Source organism: Mirounga leonina, unplaced genomic scaffold (assembly GCF_011800145.1).
Source record: "Mirounga leonina isolate KUSES-001 unplaced genomic scaffold, KU_Mleo_1.0 Mir_53, whole genome shotgun sequence".
NCBI classification, from domain to species: Eukaryota; Metazoa; Chordata; class Mammalia; order Carnivora; family Phocidae; genus Mirounga; species Mirounga leonina.
Genome location: NW_023270807.1, coordinates 64049092 through 64070134, shown reverse-complemented (window position 1 = coordinate 64070134; position 21043 = coordinate 64049092). Strand labels below are relative to the sequence as shown.

Here is a 21043-nt window from a genome sequence, read left to right as displayed (position 1 = left end):
TAATGAGGAAAAAAAAAAAAACGACTTATCCACAATAACACAGGTACTACTCCTTTTTGAAGTAAATTGAGTAGTAATAGGGGCTAATACCTTGTCTATTCAATGAGATAGTTCTTCAAATAGCCCTTAAATCGGATCATGCTACATAGAATTTTGATTCACACTTAGTGATGGTCAAAACAATCTAGTTTTGTCGGTTGGTTAGTTGGTTGATGCAATGCATCCAGGCAATCAAATAGACTGGATGTTTTTCAGTTCTATAGACTGCTTATTCAGAGGAATTTAAGTTGGCTGAAAATGCAACCAGCGTTTGAAACTCAAAGATGCAATCATAAAACTGTATGAACTCATTTGTTTAAATCAGTATTTGTACTTGCACCAGGTGATTAGTCTCAAAATTGGCCATGATTTGGCCTAGACTTCAAAAGAATCAGTTGGGTTTGGTTTTGTTTTCAACTGGACATCTTGGGGAGATTACCTGGATAAGTTTTAAATCAAGGTGAGTTTTATTTATCCAACTTTACTGACAACAGAGAAGTTGGTTGTTGTTGTTTTTTTTAAGGATTTTATTTACTTATTTATTTGAAAGAGACATAAAGAGAGCAGGGGAAGGGGCAAAGGGAGAGGGACACGCAGACCCTGCACTGAGCGTGGAGCCTGAACATGGGGCTCAATCTCACAACCCGGAGATCACTACCTGAGCCGAAATCAAGAGTCAGGCGCTTAACCAACTGAATCAGCCAGGCGCCCCAACAACAGAGACATTCTTAATCTAGACTCTCTAGATGATAAAACCTGAATACGTTTTAGTCATGGGACATATCTAATTCAAGAAGGGTTCATTCCAAAGTTGAGTGTCTTCTGCCAAAACCAAGAATGTGTGCGGAAAACTAAGGGAACAGATAAGGAAAATGTCATGAGACCTCTAATGTCTATACACACCAATTGTAAGGACCCAATTTTCCCAGCATGTATCTCACTTAGGCCAAGCAATTCTCATCAGCTTCAAAGGGAGAGATGTGCATCCACAGATCCAAGTTTGCAGTATCCAGGGCTTACTCAGCAGGAATACATACTATAATTTCTGGTACCAGGCTTCATTTTTTAGTCCAAATCAACTCAGCTGGATTTTGAAGCTTTAGTTCTTGCAAATAATCAACTATCCCTTAAAATATCAAATCCACTTGGCTTTATTTTACACATCAATCCTGTTGATTACTTAGGATAAGCCATAGTTTGGGTTTGTACATTGATATGCAAGACTTGTAATACCGAGCTATATGCTATACTATTATGTAGCATTATAGTATCAAATTACCAGAATTTTTTCTGGAGGTAATTTTATGTATAGCAAAGAGAGAAGAAGCAGGAGATATAATTTTCCATGTCTGCTGTTCAACAATTTTTTTTAAATATAATTCTGTTTACAAGTACTGTTTTCAGCTTTAATTTGATACTTTACTACCAGGTAAATTATCTTCTAATGTAATTACTTTTATATAATAATTATGATCTTGAAAGTTTACAAAGTAATTAAAGGGCATTTTCTAAGAAATAGATTTCTAGATTTAAATTATGCAGTTTTTCTGCTTATAGTTTTGGTGTTATCTAATTTATTACTATCATTATTATTACTATTATTAAATAGTTATGAAGTGGCAAGTATAGAGATAACCTTTACAAATACCTGAGACTTTAGGTCTAAACTATTTTTAATTGCAAATTTCAAAAGTTGACATAAGTATATCCCCGTTATCTTTTTTTTTAGCATTAGTTTTGACTAACTCTAGCATGTTATACACATCAGCACCTGTGCCCATTTAGCAAAGAATTTCAGTACAAATCATTCCTGAATTGAATAGACATCTCTAAGAAGCATTACAATTGTTGCAATATTTTTAGAAACTGAAACAAGGAAATAAACAACTTCAGTAAAAGTGATTTAAATAACAAATAACGTATCTTTATAAACAGCTTATCTCCTTGAGAACAAAGAATAAACAAGGAGACAAGGTTTTTTTTTTTCTTTCCACTATTAAAGCAGATCACAATATGAATGGGTGAAATGTCATGAATAATTGGAGAAAATCACAGAGTAATCTTCCGCAAAAACATCTGATTTATTTAAATTGTCGTTTGTCTTATTAGAACCTTTATTTAACCTTGTTATCCACAATGCAGTATTCAAGCTGGTTTATCAAAAATATACTTTGGAACTAACCATTTTTTGAAAATTTTTACTTTCTCAAATGTAAGCTATGGTAATTTAAACCTCCTGTGACAGCTGTCTTGTTGGGACCTAATTAATTGACATTGCATTACATTGCAATGCCTGTGAAAACCAATGTTGTGAATCTAAAACAACAGTAAATAAATCAAGGCTTTGAAACATTCTGTTAATAGATTTAAGCTCAGGTTTCTGGTCAAGAGGATCATCAAGCTTTCCACTACTAGATTCATCTAGATACAATAATCATTCAATATCCTCAATGGTTCAGGGCCTCATTCTATGATTTTCCATCCATGTTCTTTCTAGATAAGCCTATTTCCTTATAGACTCCTATACAGATTTCAGGGCTTAGCATGTATCTAGCGCTGTTCTAAATGCGTTACAAATATTAACTCTCTCAGTGCTCATAACCACCTCATGAGATAGGTACTATTATTTTCCCGAGTTTATATATGAAGAAATGGAGGCACAGACAGGCAAATAACTTTTCTAGGGTTACACAGCTATAAGGATTTGCCCATCTCCTCTACTAAGCCCTGATTAAACAGAATTGATTTGCTCATAGTATTGTCTTAATACAAGTTACACACATTTATATAAAATATAAAATTCTATCCAAGAGGTATTTATAATATAAAAACATCAGAATGGTAATATGTAAATAATGGATAGGAGAGATTAGGGAAAACAAAGCACTATGGAGACCTCTGCAGTCCAACATTAACCAAAACTAAGATGTGGCAGGGGAATAAAGGGTGGATGAAAAAGAAGAGAAAAAAGACAGCTCATAGTCATAAGTCCATGTGATTAGAAAAATATTGATAATATTTACAGCAAAAAGGATATAAATATTAGATATTGCTTGAGAGTAAATGGGATGGGACTGATTTTAGATATGTTGAGTTGGATTTAGCCAATTGGACAACAAATGGAAACAGCATATGGGTACCTGCATGAGTATGTAATGCAATGAGTGGCAAACATTGTAGTGATACACCCACTCCAAGTTGAGATCTTTATAGATTCGGGAGCATTAAACAGCCTAGTAGATCAAGCCGTGGTCCAGCAGGTTTGGTCAAGTTCTCTACCAAACCCAACCCACAAGTTCTGGACAAATATATCTCTTACGCAAGTAAGTTTCCAAATGATTAGTTAGAAGAGTTTACTTCCTTTACAAATATGATTAGGAACCAACCTGGTATGCCTGGGAGTGTATGGCCTGGAGGCTAAGGTCTTTCATGAGAACACCGGCACCAATTCACAGAGATTTGCCGGGCCTTCCATGTCCCAATAGGAGTTGTGGTGCTGTTTGCATCCCAACATCCTCCTTTGACTTGGCATCTCACAAACTTTTGGTCTCAGCAGTCTTCAGTTGCTTAGTGAAGTACTTTCTTTGGGTCAAACCAGGGAAATGGGGGCAGATATTTTTCAAGACTATTCACTTTTCTACATTCCCACTGCTTACCAGCTTAATTCCACCAGAGTGATCTTTCTAAACCAAAAATCAAATCAAATCACCCTTATTCAGTGGTTTCCTTTAGAAAGTCTTTAAATAACATCCAGAACCATAAACATAGACTGTAATGCCCCCTCAATGACTTGTCCTTCTTGGCCTTAGTCCTTTCTAGTCCCTTTTCATTCCAGTAGTACTGAACTGTGTGGAGCTCCCTAGCTATGTCATGTTCTTTCTTTCCTCTGGGCCCCTGCATGTGTTTATCTCTATCTCCAGAGTGCACCTCCTACACACATGCACACCCAATCACAGGCATCTTGCCTCTCAAACACCAACTCTATGTCTTAGTTTTGTTGCTGCTTTCTTCTGGAATTCTTCCCATACTACCCTCAAGACTGGGCTAAGTGGCTCTTATCCCACTCTATTGATGTGGCTTATTCATTTTTATGTCTCCATGACCAGTCTGAAAGATCCTGGAAGCAAAAACTGTATCTTATTTACCACCTTCCCACTTCTCCATATTCTCCCTTCCCCCAGCACCGAGCACATTGGTTTATTGAAGGTGCTCAGTACATAGTTGTCACATGGATGGCCAGAAGGGCCTAGAAGTCCTAAGAGGGACATATCTGTTCAGCTGAAGAGACCATATGATGCCACTGGTTCTGGAATGGGACTCTCTCCCCACCCCACCAATTAATTAATGTATCTCACATTCCTGAGATTTCTAGATCTTCGCTACTCATTGTGGTCTGGAGACCAGCAGTATTGGTATTCCCTCAGACTTTATCCTGGAACTCCTGGATCAGAATCTGCATTTTTGCAAGATCCCCTGTTGATTTGTATGCACAGTAATATTTGAGAAACACTGCTTGAGATAACATTGGTGGTTCTTTACTCAGAAAGCTGGTAATCCATTTCCTTGAGAGAAGGAATGCAAATGCCTGGTTTCCAGTGCTCCCACGGCTGAGGACTTATTTTTGCCCTGATCCAGGTATACACCAATCTTGCCTGTCCTTACATGTTTGAAGTAAGTCACTCTGCATGTCAGGGGCCCTTCTATCTCAAAAGGAATCCTGTGCCTGCCTCCCACTCCCCCACCCTGGAAATCAACCTCTCAACTGGAAACAGGAATTTCTCCTTGTCATGGCTGCTTTTGACTTCTAGACAGTGAATTCAATGTTATCTATCAGAAGAGTCTTTCCTCTCCCAGGAATGGGCCTTATATCCCTGATGTCTGAGCGATCCTCAGCCATTGGCTGGGAGCAGCCTGTGGGAAATAAGGCCTTGGAGCAAATGCAGTAATAAATTTCAGAGTACAGCAGCTGAGGTCATAGGTTAATTATGTTTCCTGAGGCTGGAGATCTGAGAGGCACATTCTCATGGCTACCACAAAGAGTAAGGAGAAGATACAGGAAAAAAGGAATAATTAGTGGAGAAGAACTTGGAAAAAGCAAGAGAGAGTGGTTTTGATGTTAATACAACCAGCTGGGCACTGCCTGATTTACCAATACAGAAGAGGCACTAAATCACACACACAAAATAACAAAATGCAGAATTGTTTGTGTTTTGGAGGAGATGTTTTATAGAGGATCTCAGGGTGGGGATTAAGACCCCTCAAAGGGCATGCCTAAAACACAACAGGTGGTTACTAACCTGCCGGCTGAGAGTGAGAGTCATCTTACCAGCAGGATTTCTTTGCTGAGTGGGGTATGCAACCTGGGCCTGACTAGCTCCAGCACCTAGCCTCTTTAAATAAAACTGTAAACAAATATACAAAGAAAATCAGTGTGAAAATGTATTCAGCTGAAGTATAAGCCTCCCAGAGATTCCAAACACTGAGACTGTCTAAAAGGAAACCCCATGCTGATCTCCCTGACTGTGGAAGTAGAGCAGTTAACCTTTGAGAAAAGAGGGACTGTGGGATGTGCTACTAGAACAGATTAATACCATCTCCAAAGCCTCTGATTCCCCAACACCAACTCGGTGTCCAACAATTCAAATCAATCCTGACACCAATTACCTGAAGTTGGCACAGACCCTACAGGTTAAGGACTCAGTCCCACAAGACTGTCCCCACAGCCGCAAATGGGGTGCCAAAGCTATCCACGTCTGCTCAGCCAAATACAGATTTGGGCAGGGGTTCTCATAATCTCCCCCTCAGTTTTGATAATTCGACTCACAGATATCAGAAAAATATTTTACTTATGTTTGCTGGTTTATCTCTTTCATTTGGTTCAAAAACAGCCAAGTGGAAGAGATGCATAGGGCAAGGTCTGGGGAGGGGGTGTGTGGAACTTTTATTTCTTCTCCTGACTGCCACCTTCCAGGACGTTGAAATTTCGCACCCTCTCCTCAAGTATTAGGCCTTTCTGGTGACCAGCTCCCAACCCGAAGCTACCTAGGGGTCCTGCCTGGGAGTCACCTCATTAGCATAAACTCAGGTGTAGTCAAAAGGGGCCCCTTAGGAATAACAAAAGACACTCCTACTACTCAGAAAATTCCAAAGGTTTTAGGAACTCAGTGCTGGGATCCAGGGACAAAAATTATATATTTTTTATTATACCAGATACAGTCACAGATACAGGACTGAAAGAGAAATACAATTCTCATGTGACTTCAAGTATAATACAACCATCTCAAATCACTGAGTAAAGAATAGATTTTTATTTTTATTTATTTTTAAAAAAAATTTTATTTATTTATTCATGAGAGACAGAGGGAGAGAGAGAGAGAGAGAGAGGGGCAGAGGGGAAGCAGGCTCCCAAGGAGCAGGGAGCGATGCAGGACTCGATCCCAGGACCCTGGGATCATGACCCGAGCTGAAGGCAGACGCTCAACCATCTGAGCCACCCAGGCACCCAAGAATAGATTTTTGAAAAATAGATTGTTTAGGGGCACCTGGGTGGCTCAGTCGTTAAGCGTCTGCCTTCGGCTCAGGTCATGAGTCCTGGGATCGAGACCCACATTGGGCTCCCTGCTCTGCGGGAAGCCTGCTTCTCCCTCTCCCACTCCCCCTGCTTGTGTTCCCTCTCTCTGTCAAAGAAATAAATAAAAATCTTAAAAAAATAAAATAATGATAAAAAAATAGATTGTTTAATAAATGGTGCTGCAACACCTAGGTAGTCAAATGGGGTGGGGGGATTTAGATCCATATTTCTCTTATGCCAAAAGATATTCTAGATGGATCAAATATTTTTTTAAAAACCCCTATAAATAGGGGTGACTGGGTGGCTCAGTCTGGTAAGCCTCTGCTTTCAACTCAGGTCATGATGTCCAGGTCCTGGGATAGAGCCCTGCATTGGGCTTCCTGCTTAGTGGGGAGTCTGCTTCTCTCTTTCTCTCTCTCTCTCTCTCTCTCTCTCCCTCTGCGCCCCCCATTCTCTCTCTCTCAAATATAAATAATCTTTAAAAAATAAATTTAAAAAATTAAAAACCTATAGTCTAGAAAAAAATGGATTCTTTTATAAGAGGAGGAAGGTTTTCTAAGCATGCTTCAAAACTCACAAGCCATAAAAGAAAAAAGACTGATAAATTCAACTACATAAATTAAATTACAGGGGCACCTGGATGGCTCAGTTGTTAAGCATCTGCCTTCGGCTCAGGTCATGATCCCAGGGTCCTGGGATTGAGCCCCGCATTGGGCTCCCTGCTCAGCCAGGAGTCTGCTTCTCCCTCTCCCACTTCCCCTGCTTGTGTTCCCTCTCTTGCTGTGTCTCTCTCTGTCAAATAAATAAAATCTTAAAAAAAAAATTAAATTACAAAATACATGGTAAAAACCATCATTGGCAGAGTTAAAAGTTAAACTGGGGGAGATATTTGCAATTTATATCACAGAAAATGGTTACCTTTTAATATTTAATAAATACCAACATATCAAGAAAAAGAGCAAGTCAAAAGAAAAATGGGCAAAGAATCTGAACAAATAAATATATCACCAAAAAAGGGAAATATGAATGACTTGTAAACATATGAAAAGATGGTCAACTGTGCTCAGTTGAATAAGGAACATGCAAATAAAGATACCAGTTAGATTAGTGAAGATTAAAAAGTTTGATACCACTTCATGCTGGTGAAGCTATGGACAAACAGGCACTTTCATACATTGCTGAACAGGGTGTAAACTGGTTAAACCTGTACAGAAGACATTTTGCAATACCTTTCATAAATATATATATCCTTTGACCTAGTAATTCCATTTACAGAAATTTATCCTACAAATATAATCCTGTGTGTGTGTGATGATAGCATATTCAGGCTATTCATTGCAACACTGTAATAGTGAAAGTTTGAGATCCCATATATATTTGTTAATAGGGGGACAAGTTAAATTATGGCACATCATGTCATGGAATACTTTGCTGCAGTACAAATATGGAACTATCTTCAAGATACACTGTTAAGTGAAACAAGATACAAAAGTATATGTGCGTATATATATATATATATTGTAGTATACTTCTGAAGGGACACAATTCTCATCTCTCATGGTCCCATAGTAATACAGGTATACTAACAAATTATTTTTCTAGAATTAGGCCATTTAGGAAAACATAAAGCTGGTAATAGTTTTCTAACATTTTAGTCTATCCCTAGAACACGGTGATGTCTTCCCATTCCTTTCCCAACTGCAAATGCCACTCTCTCTTGAGTTACCAGTGTTGACAGCCTGGTTATATATCTTTCCATACTTTTTCCCATGCACATATAAAAATCTGCAATATAGATGTACATATATTTATATATTATTTTTGTTCTGTTTGTTTACCCAAATGACATCATACTGGACAGATTTTTCTGTGATCCTCACCAATACATCATGAATATTCCTCTTCTAATTCCAATAATTAAAAATAGATATAGTCTCCATTCTGACTCCATTTCTCTGCTGGGACAGAGAAAAACTATAAATAGGGTCTGTACTTTCGTTCAGCCACTATATTCTCATGTTAATTCTAGTAGCTTACTCTTTGGGGATTTTTCTAGGACTACAATCATATATTCTGAAAAATAATGTTCCTCCCAACGTTTATACCAGGAAGCTCTTCTTAGCTGTCTGGCTGCTATGTTGCTGTGCTGGATCCTCTGTAGCTGCTTCCCATCGCAGGCAATTGTTGCCTCTGCCCAAAGCTGCTCTGCATGGCCTCCAAGGAATGAGACAGAAGCTTCCTATGAGAATATCCCATGACGGCTTTGTTCAAGAGTCACAGATGATAGCACAATACAGTGGTTCCTGGTCTCTTAGCTCACATATATTCTAATTCAAAGTGTCACCTCATAGGGGCCAAAGGCAGGCTCTCCCCAAAAGTGCCAGTTTGGCGTATTATTTTAAGTAAAAGTTACTTGGGAAACAGTTGGTGCAAGCACACTCAGACCCTCCTCTCTCCCCTCTGAAAGCAGGAAATAAATCTCCCACATGGAAAGTATCCTTCCTGCACTAAGAAATAAAAAAAATTTTTTAAAAATCCTTATCACCAGAGATTGGGACTTTAAAGTCTAGAAAGTTATAGAAAAAAACCTTGTTAATTTTTACTACTCTATTATCCCAGCCCAAATTCTTCTCAGATTTACTAATCAAAGCTCCCAAACCTCTGTTTTCTGTGTCCTATTAATTCCTCACAGATTTATTGTCTCATTGTCTAAAAAGTATAAAAATTGCCTGCCTTGGTCATTTCTTTGGATCTCGATTTCATTATTGGGCCTCCATGAGCATGTAATTAAACTTTGGATTTTTTCTCCTGTTAATCTGTCTCATATCAATTTGATTCTTAAACCAGCTGGATGATCTTGAAAGGTAGAAGGAAATTTTTTTCCTCCCCTACAATCTATATTCAATTCTTGAGCTCACTGCTGTAATCATACCAGCCAAGTTCCCATTTGGTCTCTGGCGACAGCAGGCAGGCCCAGCAGGAAGTGCTGTCTAAACATACTTATTCTGACATTACCCTTACTCTTTTGAAAGAGATACTCAGAGAGGGCTTCTTTGACCACCCTGTCTAATGAGCTTGTCTCATTCTCTATCACATTATCCCAGCTTTATTTTCTTTATAGCACCAGTCATATTATTTATTGACTTATTATGTCTCCCCAAGATAGACTCTATAGCAGACCTGATGAATTCAGAGAATTTCCATGTCTTATTTACCCTTAACTCTCTCGTACTACAGTTGAAAAACACCTACTAGACCTTCAATAAATATTTGTTGAATTAATGAATGTTAATTTTCTGGAAAATAGTCTATATCATATTTAAGTAATTCCTTTATTCCAACTGTTCTTAGTGTTATTAGGAATAGTTGCTAATGATCTGGGCAATTTTTCATCTTAAGGGTCAGATTATTTAAAGTGAATGAGGTTTCTGAAACTCAACATACTTTTAAAAATGCAGACATAGTTGCAGAACTATGATACAAACAGAGATAACTCTCTAGGCAGGGATAGAAATTTATCCTTCTACCTCAAAGTTCGAAATCTGCATTTGCTACAGATGAACTACCATCTACTTGTTTTATCTTTTTTTCCCCCATTTTTTATAAAGGCTTGAGTTTCATTTCAAATGCTGTAGAATTTGTGTACATTTACCACTTTTTTTTTTTAACTTACTGGAACTTTGTGGGAAATGAGGGAAGAAAGTTGCAGGTTACCCAAACATAGGTCATTAAAGGCAGGTTTCAGCCCACTTACTACGTTATTTTGTTTTAGAGAGCCCAACAGTCTCCAAACGATTTGACCTTAGTGGGGTGATTTGGCAAGGTCTTTGTCTGAATTCCACTCTCCTACTTTATCTCCTTCTATTTATCATTCCAGGCACGCGAATGGTCAAACTGTCACGTTGATGTCAAACTCATCATGTGAGGCACGTTAATGGTTACCTAGAAAGGCATTTTCAGTGGTTCACGGTGAGTCATTTGGTAGGTTGACGTAGAGTTAGCGGGAGTTTTTTTTCGACTGCGGGCAAATCCCCCAAATCTCGCCGTTTAACTTTTGTTTCCGCAGCCCCCAAGGCCACGAAGCCCAATTCCGTGTTTCCTCCCACCGCTCCAGGCCAAGGCGGCGGCAGAAAGACAGGAAGCGCCCACCCCCAGACCCCTAGGTCCCGCAGCACTTCGACCTCAGCCAGGCGGCGATGCGCTCGCCCGGTGCATTGTGGGCGCTGTAGTCTGGCCGGAACCTGTTCACGACTACAAGTCCCGTGACTGCCGCTGCTCCTCCGCCGCCTAACCGGCAGTCCCCCTCCGCGGCCTCAGCTGGGCCTCCCAGGCCCAGGGCGCGGCGTCCCGGCGAGTCAGCTGTTTCTCCCCTAGGCACAAGAGGCGGAAGCTGGAGAGACGCAGGGAGGAGCTTCGCTCGGGGGAGAACGCCCGTCCTACGTGCTCGTTCGCCTCGACCGCTGTGCGCGAGCCCGGTGTCCCCGCGGCGGGCAGCAGCGGCGGCGTCGGTGGAACGCGGAGGGGGCGGAGGGAGTCCGCGGCGGCGGCGGCGGCTGCAGTAGAGAAATGGCGGAGACCGTGGCGGACACCCGGCGGCTGATCACCAAGCCGCAGAACCTGAATGATGCCTACGGGCCGCCCAGCAACTTCCTCGAGATCGATGTGAGCAACCCGCAGACGGTGGGGGTCGGCCGGGGCCGCTTCACCACCTACGAAATCAGGGTCAAGGTGAGGCCGTCTTTCTCCCCTTCAGAGAGACCCCTCCCGCCGTCCGTGGTCTCCCCCAGCCGACCCACGAGTTGATCCCCTCCGGCGGCTACAGCCGCCCGGGTCAGGAGTCGCGGGCTGACTCGGTCGGGCAGCCTTGCCCACGGGCGGGGTCTTGGGCCAGGGCCCTTCTTCCTCTAAGGCTTGGAAGGGGCTGCAGAGTGAGCTGAGCCCAGCACTGGTACTTGGAGAAGGTGCTCGAAGAAGAGGGCGTGGGATGAGCCCCGCTTGCCCCTCAAGCAGCTGATCTGGGAATGACATTTGAGTTGGAAAGGTCTAGATCTTTCGAGAACACAGTGCTTCATTGGGAGGGGAGCTAGATGTGACTGAGGAAGGGGGTTTGCGCAAAGTTGAAGTTTTCCCAGTTTTCTTGAACTGGAGACTTTTCCCAGAGGTGGCCGAGCCAAGCTGGATGGTTGGTCCAGGCCCTTTCCGAGCTACCAAACTGACCTAGGTTGTACATTTTTCGGAACAGAATCTAGTGGGTGTTCATAAAAGCCTGACGAATTTGGTAGGGCTGAGCCTGGAGAGAACAGTGATTGACCTTAGCATTCTGGGCCATCATCGTGCTAAAGCCTGAGGTGTGGCGAGTGTTGTCTACCTCACAATCCAAAACTACATCTGCTTTAAGAAAGCCTATTCATTTAGGGATCTTGCTCTCTTAATTTAGAGATTTGCACTTAACTGAATGAAGGAATCAGCTGAAGTAGAAAAGTAGAAACACTTATAATTTCGTAACTAGTATTTGATAGCAATAAGTAATTCAGATGATTTGAAAGATGCTAATTGAGAATAGTGCTTCACTTTCACTGTAGTTCAGGATTAAAGAACTTTCTCATGTATGGAAGTATCTTTAAAAATTAATCACATGAAACGAATCTAGCTGTTAAAAACGACAAATTTTACTAAAAATTAAGTGTAATAATTTCATTTTACAGTAATTGAACTTTAAGAAGTTAGTATTAATTTTTAAATGGAGTAATTTCTCATTAACTTGTGCATCTTTTGTGTGTATGGTTAAAAAACAACCTATAATTTACCATCAACCATTTTTTTTTTTTAAAGATTTTTATTATTTGAGAGAGAATGAGAGAGCGAGAGCACATTGAGGGGGGAGGGTCAGAGGGAGAAGCAGGCTCCCTGCTGAGCAGGGAGACCGATGCGGGGGGATGCGGGGGACTCGATCTTGGGACTTCAGGATCATGACCTGAGCCGAAGGCAGTCGCTTAACCAGCTGAGCCACCCAGGCGCCCCTACCATCAACTATTTTTAAGTGTACAGTTCAGTAGTGTTAAGTATATTCAAATTGTGAAATTTATGCATTTAAAAAATGTATCATGTATTGCTAAAAGATTTTTAATAATCAGACTTTAAGATGTGAAACTAAAGTTTATGTTCCAGGTCACCCTAGTGTCCCCTATGGATGTGTAAAATTTGAGCCATAAGCAGTTTTGTTATAGTGAAATTGCAAAATCCAGGCTCCAGCATACTTACGGAAGTACTTTACCACATAAGCCTAGTAAAAAAGTAAGGCCTTTTTTTTTTTTTTTAACTTTTGGAATGATTTTAAAATATATGGCAGATTTTTAACTGAAAAGAACTTCCTCTTTTACCCTAATTCACCGCCATGTTTTCCTTTATTTCTTGTGCTAAAACACTTGGTATTCCTGTTTCTAAACTTCCATAGCTAGTACTTCCTGTCATACAACCGAAGCAAAATCTCCTGCTTCCACTTCCTCCATTTAATAACTTTGTGTTTATCTTGCTGGGTGCATTGTAATAAGTGCATTCTAGTATAATTTAATTATTTAAAAAATACATCTGATACTTTATTACTGCATAGCTGATGTGACACTTTAAAAATAGTGTTTATGGTATGATCATTTACATTTTTAAGAATCCTTTCTAAGAGTGGTTAATAAGTTATGGAATTAACAAAGTATGCACCTGCATTGGTTTGTGTTATATAAACCAGTTTTTTTGTGTGTTAATGATGTTTATAGTCATAAATGCAGGTATCCTAAAAAAGTGTAATTGAGTTTCTAATGGTCGTGAAATGCCATTGGGGTTTTTCTTAATATGTAATGTGTTAATTTAAAACTCAGGACACCATATAGTACGACAATAGGTCGTATTTAAGTAGCATATGATTTTTGAGTGTAATGACAATCTTGTGTTAAGGTAAAATGGCCAGCAAGATGAATAGGTAAGTCATTTTGTAATTTTATTTATTACTACTTTCTAAACTGTTGCTTCTCTCCCTAGCCCCTATTGCCTGCCTTTGGCTATTGAAATGCCATGTGGAGTTTGGGCCCTTAAACTATCTTATAGTTACTTTCTAATTCTGGTCTTGAGAAAAATGTTCAATTTTTATAGAATCTGATTGAAATTACTCTAATTCAGAGAGTAATTTTATCTAGATAGTGGCACTTTAGAATGCAAGTTTCCCAATCTCCACTTATCTTTTGGTTTGAGGGTAGTGTTTAAGACTATTAGGATCACTTGATTAGTATCTCTGGGCTTTTGAAAATAATTGGTACAGTGTTAATGTTTTTAAAAATTGTTCTAATGGCTAGGTGCAGCAGAGAGCACCATAAATGATGAAAGGTTTAGGAAAGCTCAGGGTCTAGAATTATTTTTGCATATTAAAGAGAAGTTTAAAGGAGAAATTCAGTCACTGTTTATGAAGTTTGTACTATAATGTAACCTTAATTTTCTGGGGATTTTAAGTTAGTTAAGATCCATTGTAACTAGAGACAATTGTTTCGAACAGGAGTGAAGTTAAGGATCTTTCTTGAGCTCTGAATTCAATGAATAGATTTATCATTTATAAGCAGAGTAAGGTACACAATCTAAACTCCACTTCACCTCTGAAAGATAGGTATGCTAACAATAGCACCTACCTCATAGGACTAAATGAGATAATGTACATAAATCTCTTTAGCTAATTGGTACATACTAAGCTTTCAAAAGTTACCTCTTTCTAAAAACAGATATGTTCTAATTTAAAAGACAGTGATCAACTAACTACATTTTCTGTATTACTATGCAGTTGAGTTACTGAAATTGTTAGATTTTCTTGGCATGGAAGTATACTTTCATGGAGGCAGATGGAGTATAAAAGAAGCCATCTTGTTTAGTATTTAACCAAGGAACTTGTTTGTTTTCAGTTTTTATTATTTTGTGTGATTCCATGTAGAAAGTTGTGATGTCATTTGGAAGGTGGTAAATTTCATATTAAGCCCAAAAATACTTAATAGAATACTTCATATTTTAAGGTAGCACATTTCCTGTGATGATTATACTAGTATTTTTTCCAGTTTTTTTTTTTTTTTTTTTTAAGATTTTATTTGTTCATTTGACAGAGTGAGACCCAATGAGAGAGGGAACACAAGCAGGGGGAGTGGCAGAGGGAGAAGCAGGCTTCCCGCTGAGCAGGGAACCCGGTGCGGGGCTTGATCCCACTGGGATCATGATCTGAGCCAAAGGCAAATGCTTAATGACTGAGCCACCCGGGCACCCCTATTTTTTCCAGTTTTATTGAGATATGACTGATATATAATGTATTTAAGGTGTACAGCATAATGATTTTTTATGTGCATATATTGTGAAATGATTAATAAGATTAGCCGACATTCAACTCCTCACATAGTTACAGAGTAGCCTTTTAAAATTGAGGCTTATTAAAACATAAAGCTGGGGTGCCTGGGTGGCTCAGTCATTAAGCGTCTGCCTTCGGCTCAGGTCATGATCCCAGGGTCCTGGGATCGAGCCCCGCATCGGGCTCCCTGCTCAGCAGGAAGCCTGCTTCTCCCTCTCCCACTCCCCCTGCTTGTGTTCCCTCTCTCTGTGTGTCTCTCTCTGTCAAATGAATAAATAAAATCTTTTAAAAAATAAAAAAATAAAAAATAAAACATAAAGCTGAATACTGAAGTTTGATAAACATTTTTTTTAAAGATTTTATTTATTTGAGAGAGGGAGCATGAGCAGGGGAAGGGACAGAGGGAGAAAGGAGAGGGAAAAGCAGAATCCTCACTGAGCAGAGAGCCCTATGTGGGACTCAATCCCAGGACCCTGAGATCATGACCTGAGCCGAAGATAGATGCTTAACCACTGAGCCACCCAGACGTCCCGGTAAACTTTTTTTTAAAGATTGTATTTATTTATTTTAGAGTGCGTGCGTGTTGGCGGGGGGTGGGGGGGTGGAAGCAGAGGGAGAAGAGAATCTCAGGTAGACTCCACACTGAACCCAGAGCCTGACACAGGGCTCCATCCCAGGACCCTGAAATCAGGACCTGAGCCGAAATCAAGAGTGGATGCTTAACTGACTGTGCCATCCAGGTGCCGCAAGTTTGATAAACATTTTGACAGGAAAGATCATCAGTAAAAGTAGCATCTTAACCGTTTTCCATTCTAAACCTGTATTGGTGATTTTACTCTGGGAGAGTCCTCTCATTTTAAATTGGAAGTTATTAATATCCAGATTGGAAACTGAGAAATAAATTAATTCTTAGACTTGCTTTTAGGATTTATAAGAACATATTATTAAAGGGCCCAAATGTATTTTTTCAAAATAATATTTTAAAGAATCAAGGTGTTTTCGTGCCAAAGGACATCTCGCAGAATCGAGGTAGCTTTATCAGCTGGCCATCAGATGTTGTCTGATACACATCTTTGCTGGTAGCTTCAGCTGACTTCCTGGATCTCCCTGAAGGATGGGCATGTTACTACCTTTGAAGGTTCTGTTCTTACCTCATCCATGCCTTAAGATTGGGGAGGGAGGCAATGACAGTTAAAAAGTAGTCCTGCTGTATTGGGTTATTAGGGACTGTTCTATATTGTTCTGCACAGACGGTTGTCTCTCACCCAAAGTAAATTATCTGACTAGTGTTAGAGCTAAGGTTAGATTTGAAGTAGTCTGGTCCTGGTTCAGAATGGCTTCACAGCTGCAGTTCACTTAATTTAAAACAGGACATTAAAACCTTTGTTGTCTACAGCCTAGTTTGGTGGCACCCTCAGGTGTCTGAACATTTGAAGGAAATCCCAAGTTGGTACTCTTGAGACCTGAGTTGACTCTTCAGTAATGCACAGTGGGTAAGATGCACCCAGGAGAGATGAACAGCTGCAAAGAGCTTGCTATTAAATTCTGTGCTCTGATGAGATGACCTGAAGAGAACGTGTTGTTGAGTGGCTGGCTAGTGATGTTATAAAAGGCAAACTTTTTTTTCTTTGCGTGTTGAAGCTAAAGAGATTTTTCACTTCAGTACTTCTTCTATTCAAGGCACTGTGCTTTATATATAAAAAATATGGAACGCTTCATGAATTTGCATGTCATCCTTGTGCAGGGGCCATGATAATCTCTGTATCATTCCAATTTTAGTATATGTGCTGCTGAAGCGAGCACTGCTATATATATATGATCTTTGAGGTAACTGAAGAGAATAGATAATATTCCTGTTTTGCTTTTGTAAAAGCTGGGGTCCCTGTTGATCTGGTCCTCATCTCTTGTCCCTCCCTCATTTTTACTTTATGTGCCAGTTCTCTTGAACTACTTGTATCTCCTGAATAAGCTGAATTCTCTTTTATCCAGGCCTCTTGTGTCTACCTACTTCCTCCGCCATTAAAAACAGCCTTCCTAAGGTGCCTGGCTAGCTTGATTGGTGGAGAGTATGACTCTTGATCTTGGGGTTGTGAGTTTGAGCCCCACGTTGGGTGTGGAGATTACTTAAAAACAGAAAGTCTTTTATTTATTTATTTTTTAAGATTTTTATTTATTTATCAGAGAGAGAGCAAGAGAGCACAAGCAGGAGGAGTGGCAGGCAGAGGGAGAAGCAGGCTCCCCACTGAGCAAGGAGCCCGATGGAGAACTCAATCCCTGAGCCGAAGGTAGATGCTTAACAGACTGAGCCACCCAAACGTCCCCCAAAAATAAAATCTTTAAAAAAAAATAAAACGGTCTTCCTTTAGTGGCCTCATCTGGCTACTGTTACTTGTCCTGCAGGACTCAGCCTTATTATCATCTTTTTTTTTTTTTTAAAGATTTTACTTATTTATTAGAGAGAGAGAACGAGTGTGGGGAGGGGCAGAGGGAGAAGCAGACTCCCAGCTGAGCAGGGAGCCCTACCCGGGGCTTAATCCCAGGACCCTGAGATCATGACCTGCGCTATACACAGACGCGTAACTGGCTGAGCCACCCAGGCGCCCCCTTACTATCATCTTTTTAGAGATTTTGCTGATCCTTGGAATTTAGACTGGATTTCCTTCCTGTGTACCCTTGTAGCCCTATAAGGATTAAATTTATTTGCTTGTTTGTGGCTTCCTTTAGTTCCTGTATCTTCCACTATAAATTCCTAGAGGACAGGGACTGTCATAATCCTTCTTATTCAACACCTGGCACTGTACTTGGTATGTAGTGGACAGTATGAATGAATGAAGTTTAGGAAGGTTAAGTAACTTGCCCAAAGTCGTGGGTATTAAATGGCAAAACTGGGATTTGAGTCTGCATTTTCTGACCTTCAGAGCCTGTCCTGAACATTCTCCTCGAGAGCTTTTGAAACTATTTTGATTCTTACTTCATTGGGTAGGGTTGGGATTTGGGAAATGGTAGTTTATTTATTTATTTTTAAGATTTTATTTATTTTATTTTGAGAGAGCGAGTGAGGGAGAGAGCACAAGCAGGGGAAGGGGCAGAGGGAGAAGCTGACTCCCTGCTGAGCAGGGAGCCTGATGCGGGGCTCAATCCCAGGACGCTGGGATCATGACCTGAGCCGAAGGCAGACGCTTAACCGACCGAGCCACTCAGGTGTCCCGGGAGAGAGAGAATCTTAAGCAGGCTCCATACCCAGGGCGGAGAACCCTGAGATCATGACCCGGCTGAAATCAAGAGTTGGACGCTTAACTGACTGAGCCACCCAGGTGCCCCAAGAAAGAAATTCTTGTATTTTGTTAATATTGCCACTCTGTACCTTTTAAGTGGAAAAGTCTAAAATGTTTAACTTTTAGCAGTCTTGGTGACTCTTTGTAGTAGAAATTTTCCCTGTCTTCACCTTCATAATCATGCTTACCAAAAAAGAAAGAAAAAAAAATTGAACTGTTTTTAGGTACTTTGATGTTTTACCATATTGTGCTGCTTTCATGTAAGCAGAGCCAGCAATTTTTTTTTAAAGATTTTTTTTTTTTTTTAAGATTTTGTTTATTTATTTGACAGAGAGAGATACACAGCGAGAGAGAGAACACAAGCAGGGGGAGTGGGAGAGGGAGAAGCAGGCTTCCCGCAGAGCAGGGAGCCTGACGCAGGGCTCGATCCCAGGACTCTGGGATCATAACCTGAGCCGAAGGCAGACGCTTAACAACTGAGCCACCCAGGCGCCCCAGAGCCAGCAGTTTTTTGAACATCAGATAAGAAAGATGGTGTCCAAGAAAAGCAATACTATAATCTTGGTATTACTTTTTACTGATTTCTTAGTTAAATGACTTAATGCTCTCAACTAGAATTTTACTTCCTTAAGGAAATATTTAGAACCTAGGAATTTTGACATGGCGGTAAAATGTGACATTTGATGTAACTTTCAGGGAAGGTGGTATCCATTAGGATACAGTTTGGGCTGTTCTCACAGAGACTTCAACAATAGAGAGTTTAATTTTTCACATGAGAGGTCTCAGAGGCAGGCCTGGGCTGGTATCATGGCTTGACTCTCAGCTGCCAGCATCACATCCATCTTCTAGCCAAGGGGAAAACGTATTCCTGCCCCATTGCCTTTTTCCTCAAAGGAAGCTGGGAAATCTAGTCACATCTTCAACCATGTGAAGAAAGGACGGACAGGCACAGTTCTTTGCTTTACCACAATAGCAAAGAAGTAATTGGGATCAGCCCTTCTAGGGTGTGTGGCTTTAGCAACATTCTGATCATCTCTCTTAATTCTTTACTTTTTGCTGATGCCTGATATTTCAAAGTTTAGAGAAAAGGTCATTTGATTTGTAAGAAATGAAATTGAGTTCTCATTAGTTCTGACAGTCTTTTTTTTTAAAGGTTTTTTATTTGAAAGAGTGAGCATGGGGGGGGGGGGGGGCAGTTCGAGAGGGGGAGGGATAAGCCGACTCCCCACTGAGCAGGGAGCCTTACACAGGGCTCAATCCCAGGACCCCGACCTGAGCCAAAGGCAGACACTTAACCAACTGAGCCACCCAGATGCCCCAGTTTTGACAATTTTAAATGTGAATGAGTTTTGATTTCTTTGATTTCTTCCTGAAAGTTAATTTTGGTGAGTTGAGAAAGGAGACAATCATGAAGACATGGCATATCTGATAGGGTATGGGGTTGGATTAGAGGTGTTGAAAATACATGATTAATCTTTTATTTTTTTCTTCTTCAATGGCTGTTTAAAACTATGGAGGCAGTTTTACTTAGGACCAGCATTTTAGTTGATGGTATCGAATGAAGGAGTATATAATTTGAGCCACCAAAATAAGTGAGTTCAGTGTCTCTTACCAGAGAATCATAGAAGACTTAAAATAATTTTTATCACTGATATAGCATCTCTGTTTGCTTGGCTTTCCTTAAATTATTTCCACACCTGCTACCTATAGATTGTTTGCTTTATGTTTTTTCCCACTCTTGCCTTGTGGGATGAGTTTCTCTGTTCCATAGTAAATTTGGGAATTCTAATCCATACAGAGGAAAAAAGGAGTCTCAAAGCTCCCCTCCTTATGTCCAGTTCTTTGCATCTCACTCCTCTCTTGCCTTGACATTATTCATTATCTTGAAGTAGAAACAGAAGTAGATAAAAGTCTTGTTGGCTAGGCATATATTATGTATTGTCAGGCCTTTATTTAAATTTACACCCAGGGGTGCCTGGGTAGCTCAGTTTGTTGAGCATCCGACCCTTGCTTTCAGCTCAGATCATGATCTCAGGGTTGTGGGATCAAGCCCTGTGTCCAGCCCTGTGCTCAGTGCAGAGTCTGCTGAAGATTTTCTCCCTCTCTCCCTTAAGCTCTCTCTTGTGTGAGTGCACTCTCTCAAATAAATAAATAAAATCTTAAATAGATAAATTTACACCCAGAGATCCCCCCATATTGTGTAACTGAGAACATTTTTTTAAAGATTCATTTATTTGAGAGAGAGAGCATGAGTGGGTGAAGGGGCAAAGGGAGAGAGAAAGGAAGAGGCAGACTCCCTACTGAGTGCGGAACCAGACACGGGGCTTGATCTCACCGCCCTGAGATCATGACCTGAGCTGAAATCAAGAGTCAGAAGCCCAACTGACTGACCACCCAGGCACCCCACTGAGAACATTATTAATAATACACTGATAGATCTAGAGCTTGAGTGAGCAAGCTGTGGGCTTTCCTGTTTTTGTAGTTTTATTGGAAGACTTCCAAAACTTAAGGCAATAAATTTGTGTTTTAAGCTACTAAGTTTGTGATAATTTGTTACAGCAGCAATAGGAAATTAATAAGAATGACCATACCCCTGTACTAAAAATCATTTCCTGGGCACTTGAGTGGCTCAGATGGTTGAGCATCTGCCTTTGGCTCAGATCCCAGGGTCCTGGGATTGAGCTCCATGTTGGGCTCCCTATTCAGCGGGGAGTCTTCTTCTCCCTCCCCCTGCTCTTGTGCTCTTGCTTGCTCTCTCCCTCTCAAATAAATAAATAAAATCTTTTTAAA

General features: G+C 40.4%; 1 protein-coding gene and 1 non-coding gene across 3 annotated transcripts in view; one reads left to right on the top strand and one right to left on the bottom strand.

Moving 5' to 3' along the window:
- The first annotated feature begins 10917 nt into the window (after positions 1-10917).
- The window catches only part of SNX3 (sorting nexin 3), a 44235-nt gene continuing 34109 nt past the window's right edge, over positions 10918-21043 (top strand). The window contains exon 1 of one of the 2 annotated variants that reach the window (XM_034991748.1): positions 10918-11338. In XM_034991748.1, the coding sequence (XP_034847639.1) occupies positions 11177-11338 (162 nt within the window). In that variant the 5' untranslated portion in view covers positions 10918-11176. The remainder of the gene's footprint in view (positions 11339-21043) is intronic. The other variant, XM_034991747.1, reaches the window with a different exon arrangement.
- Positions 16678-16781, bottom strand: LOC118001663. Its single transcript, XR_004676772.1, has one exon. It is a non-coding gene; the product is annotated as a U6 spliceosomal RNA (small nuclear RNA).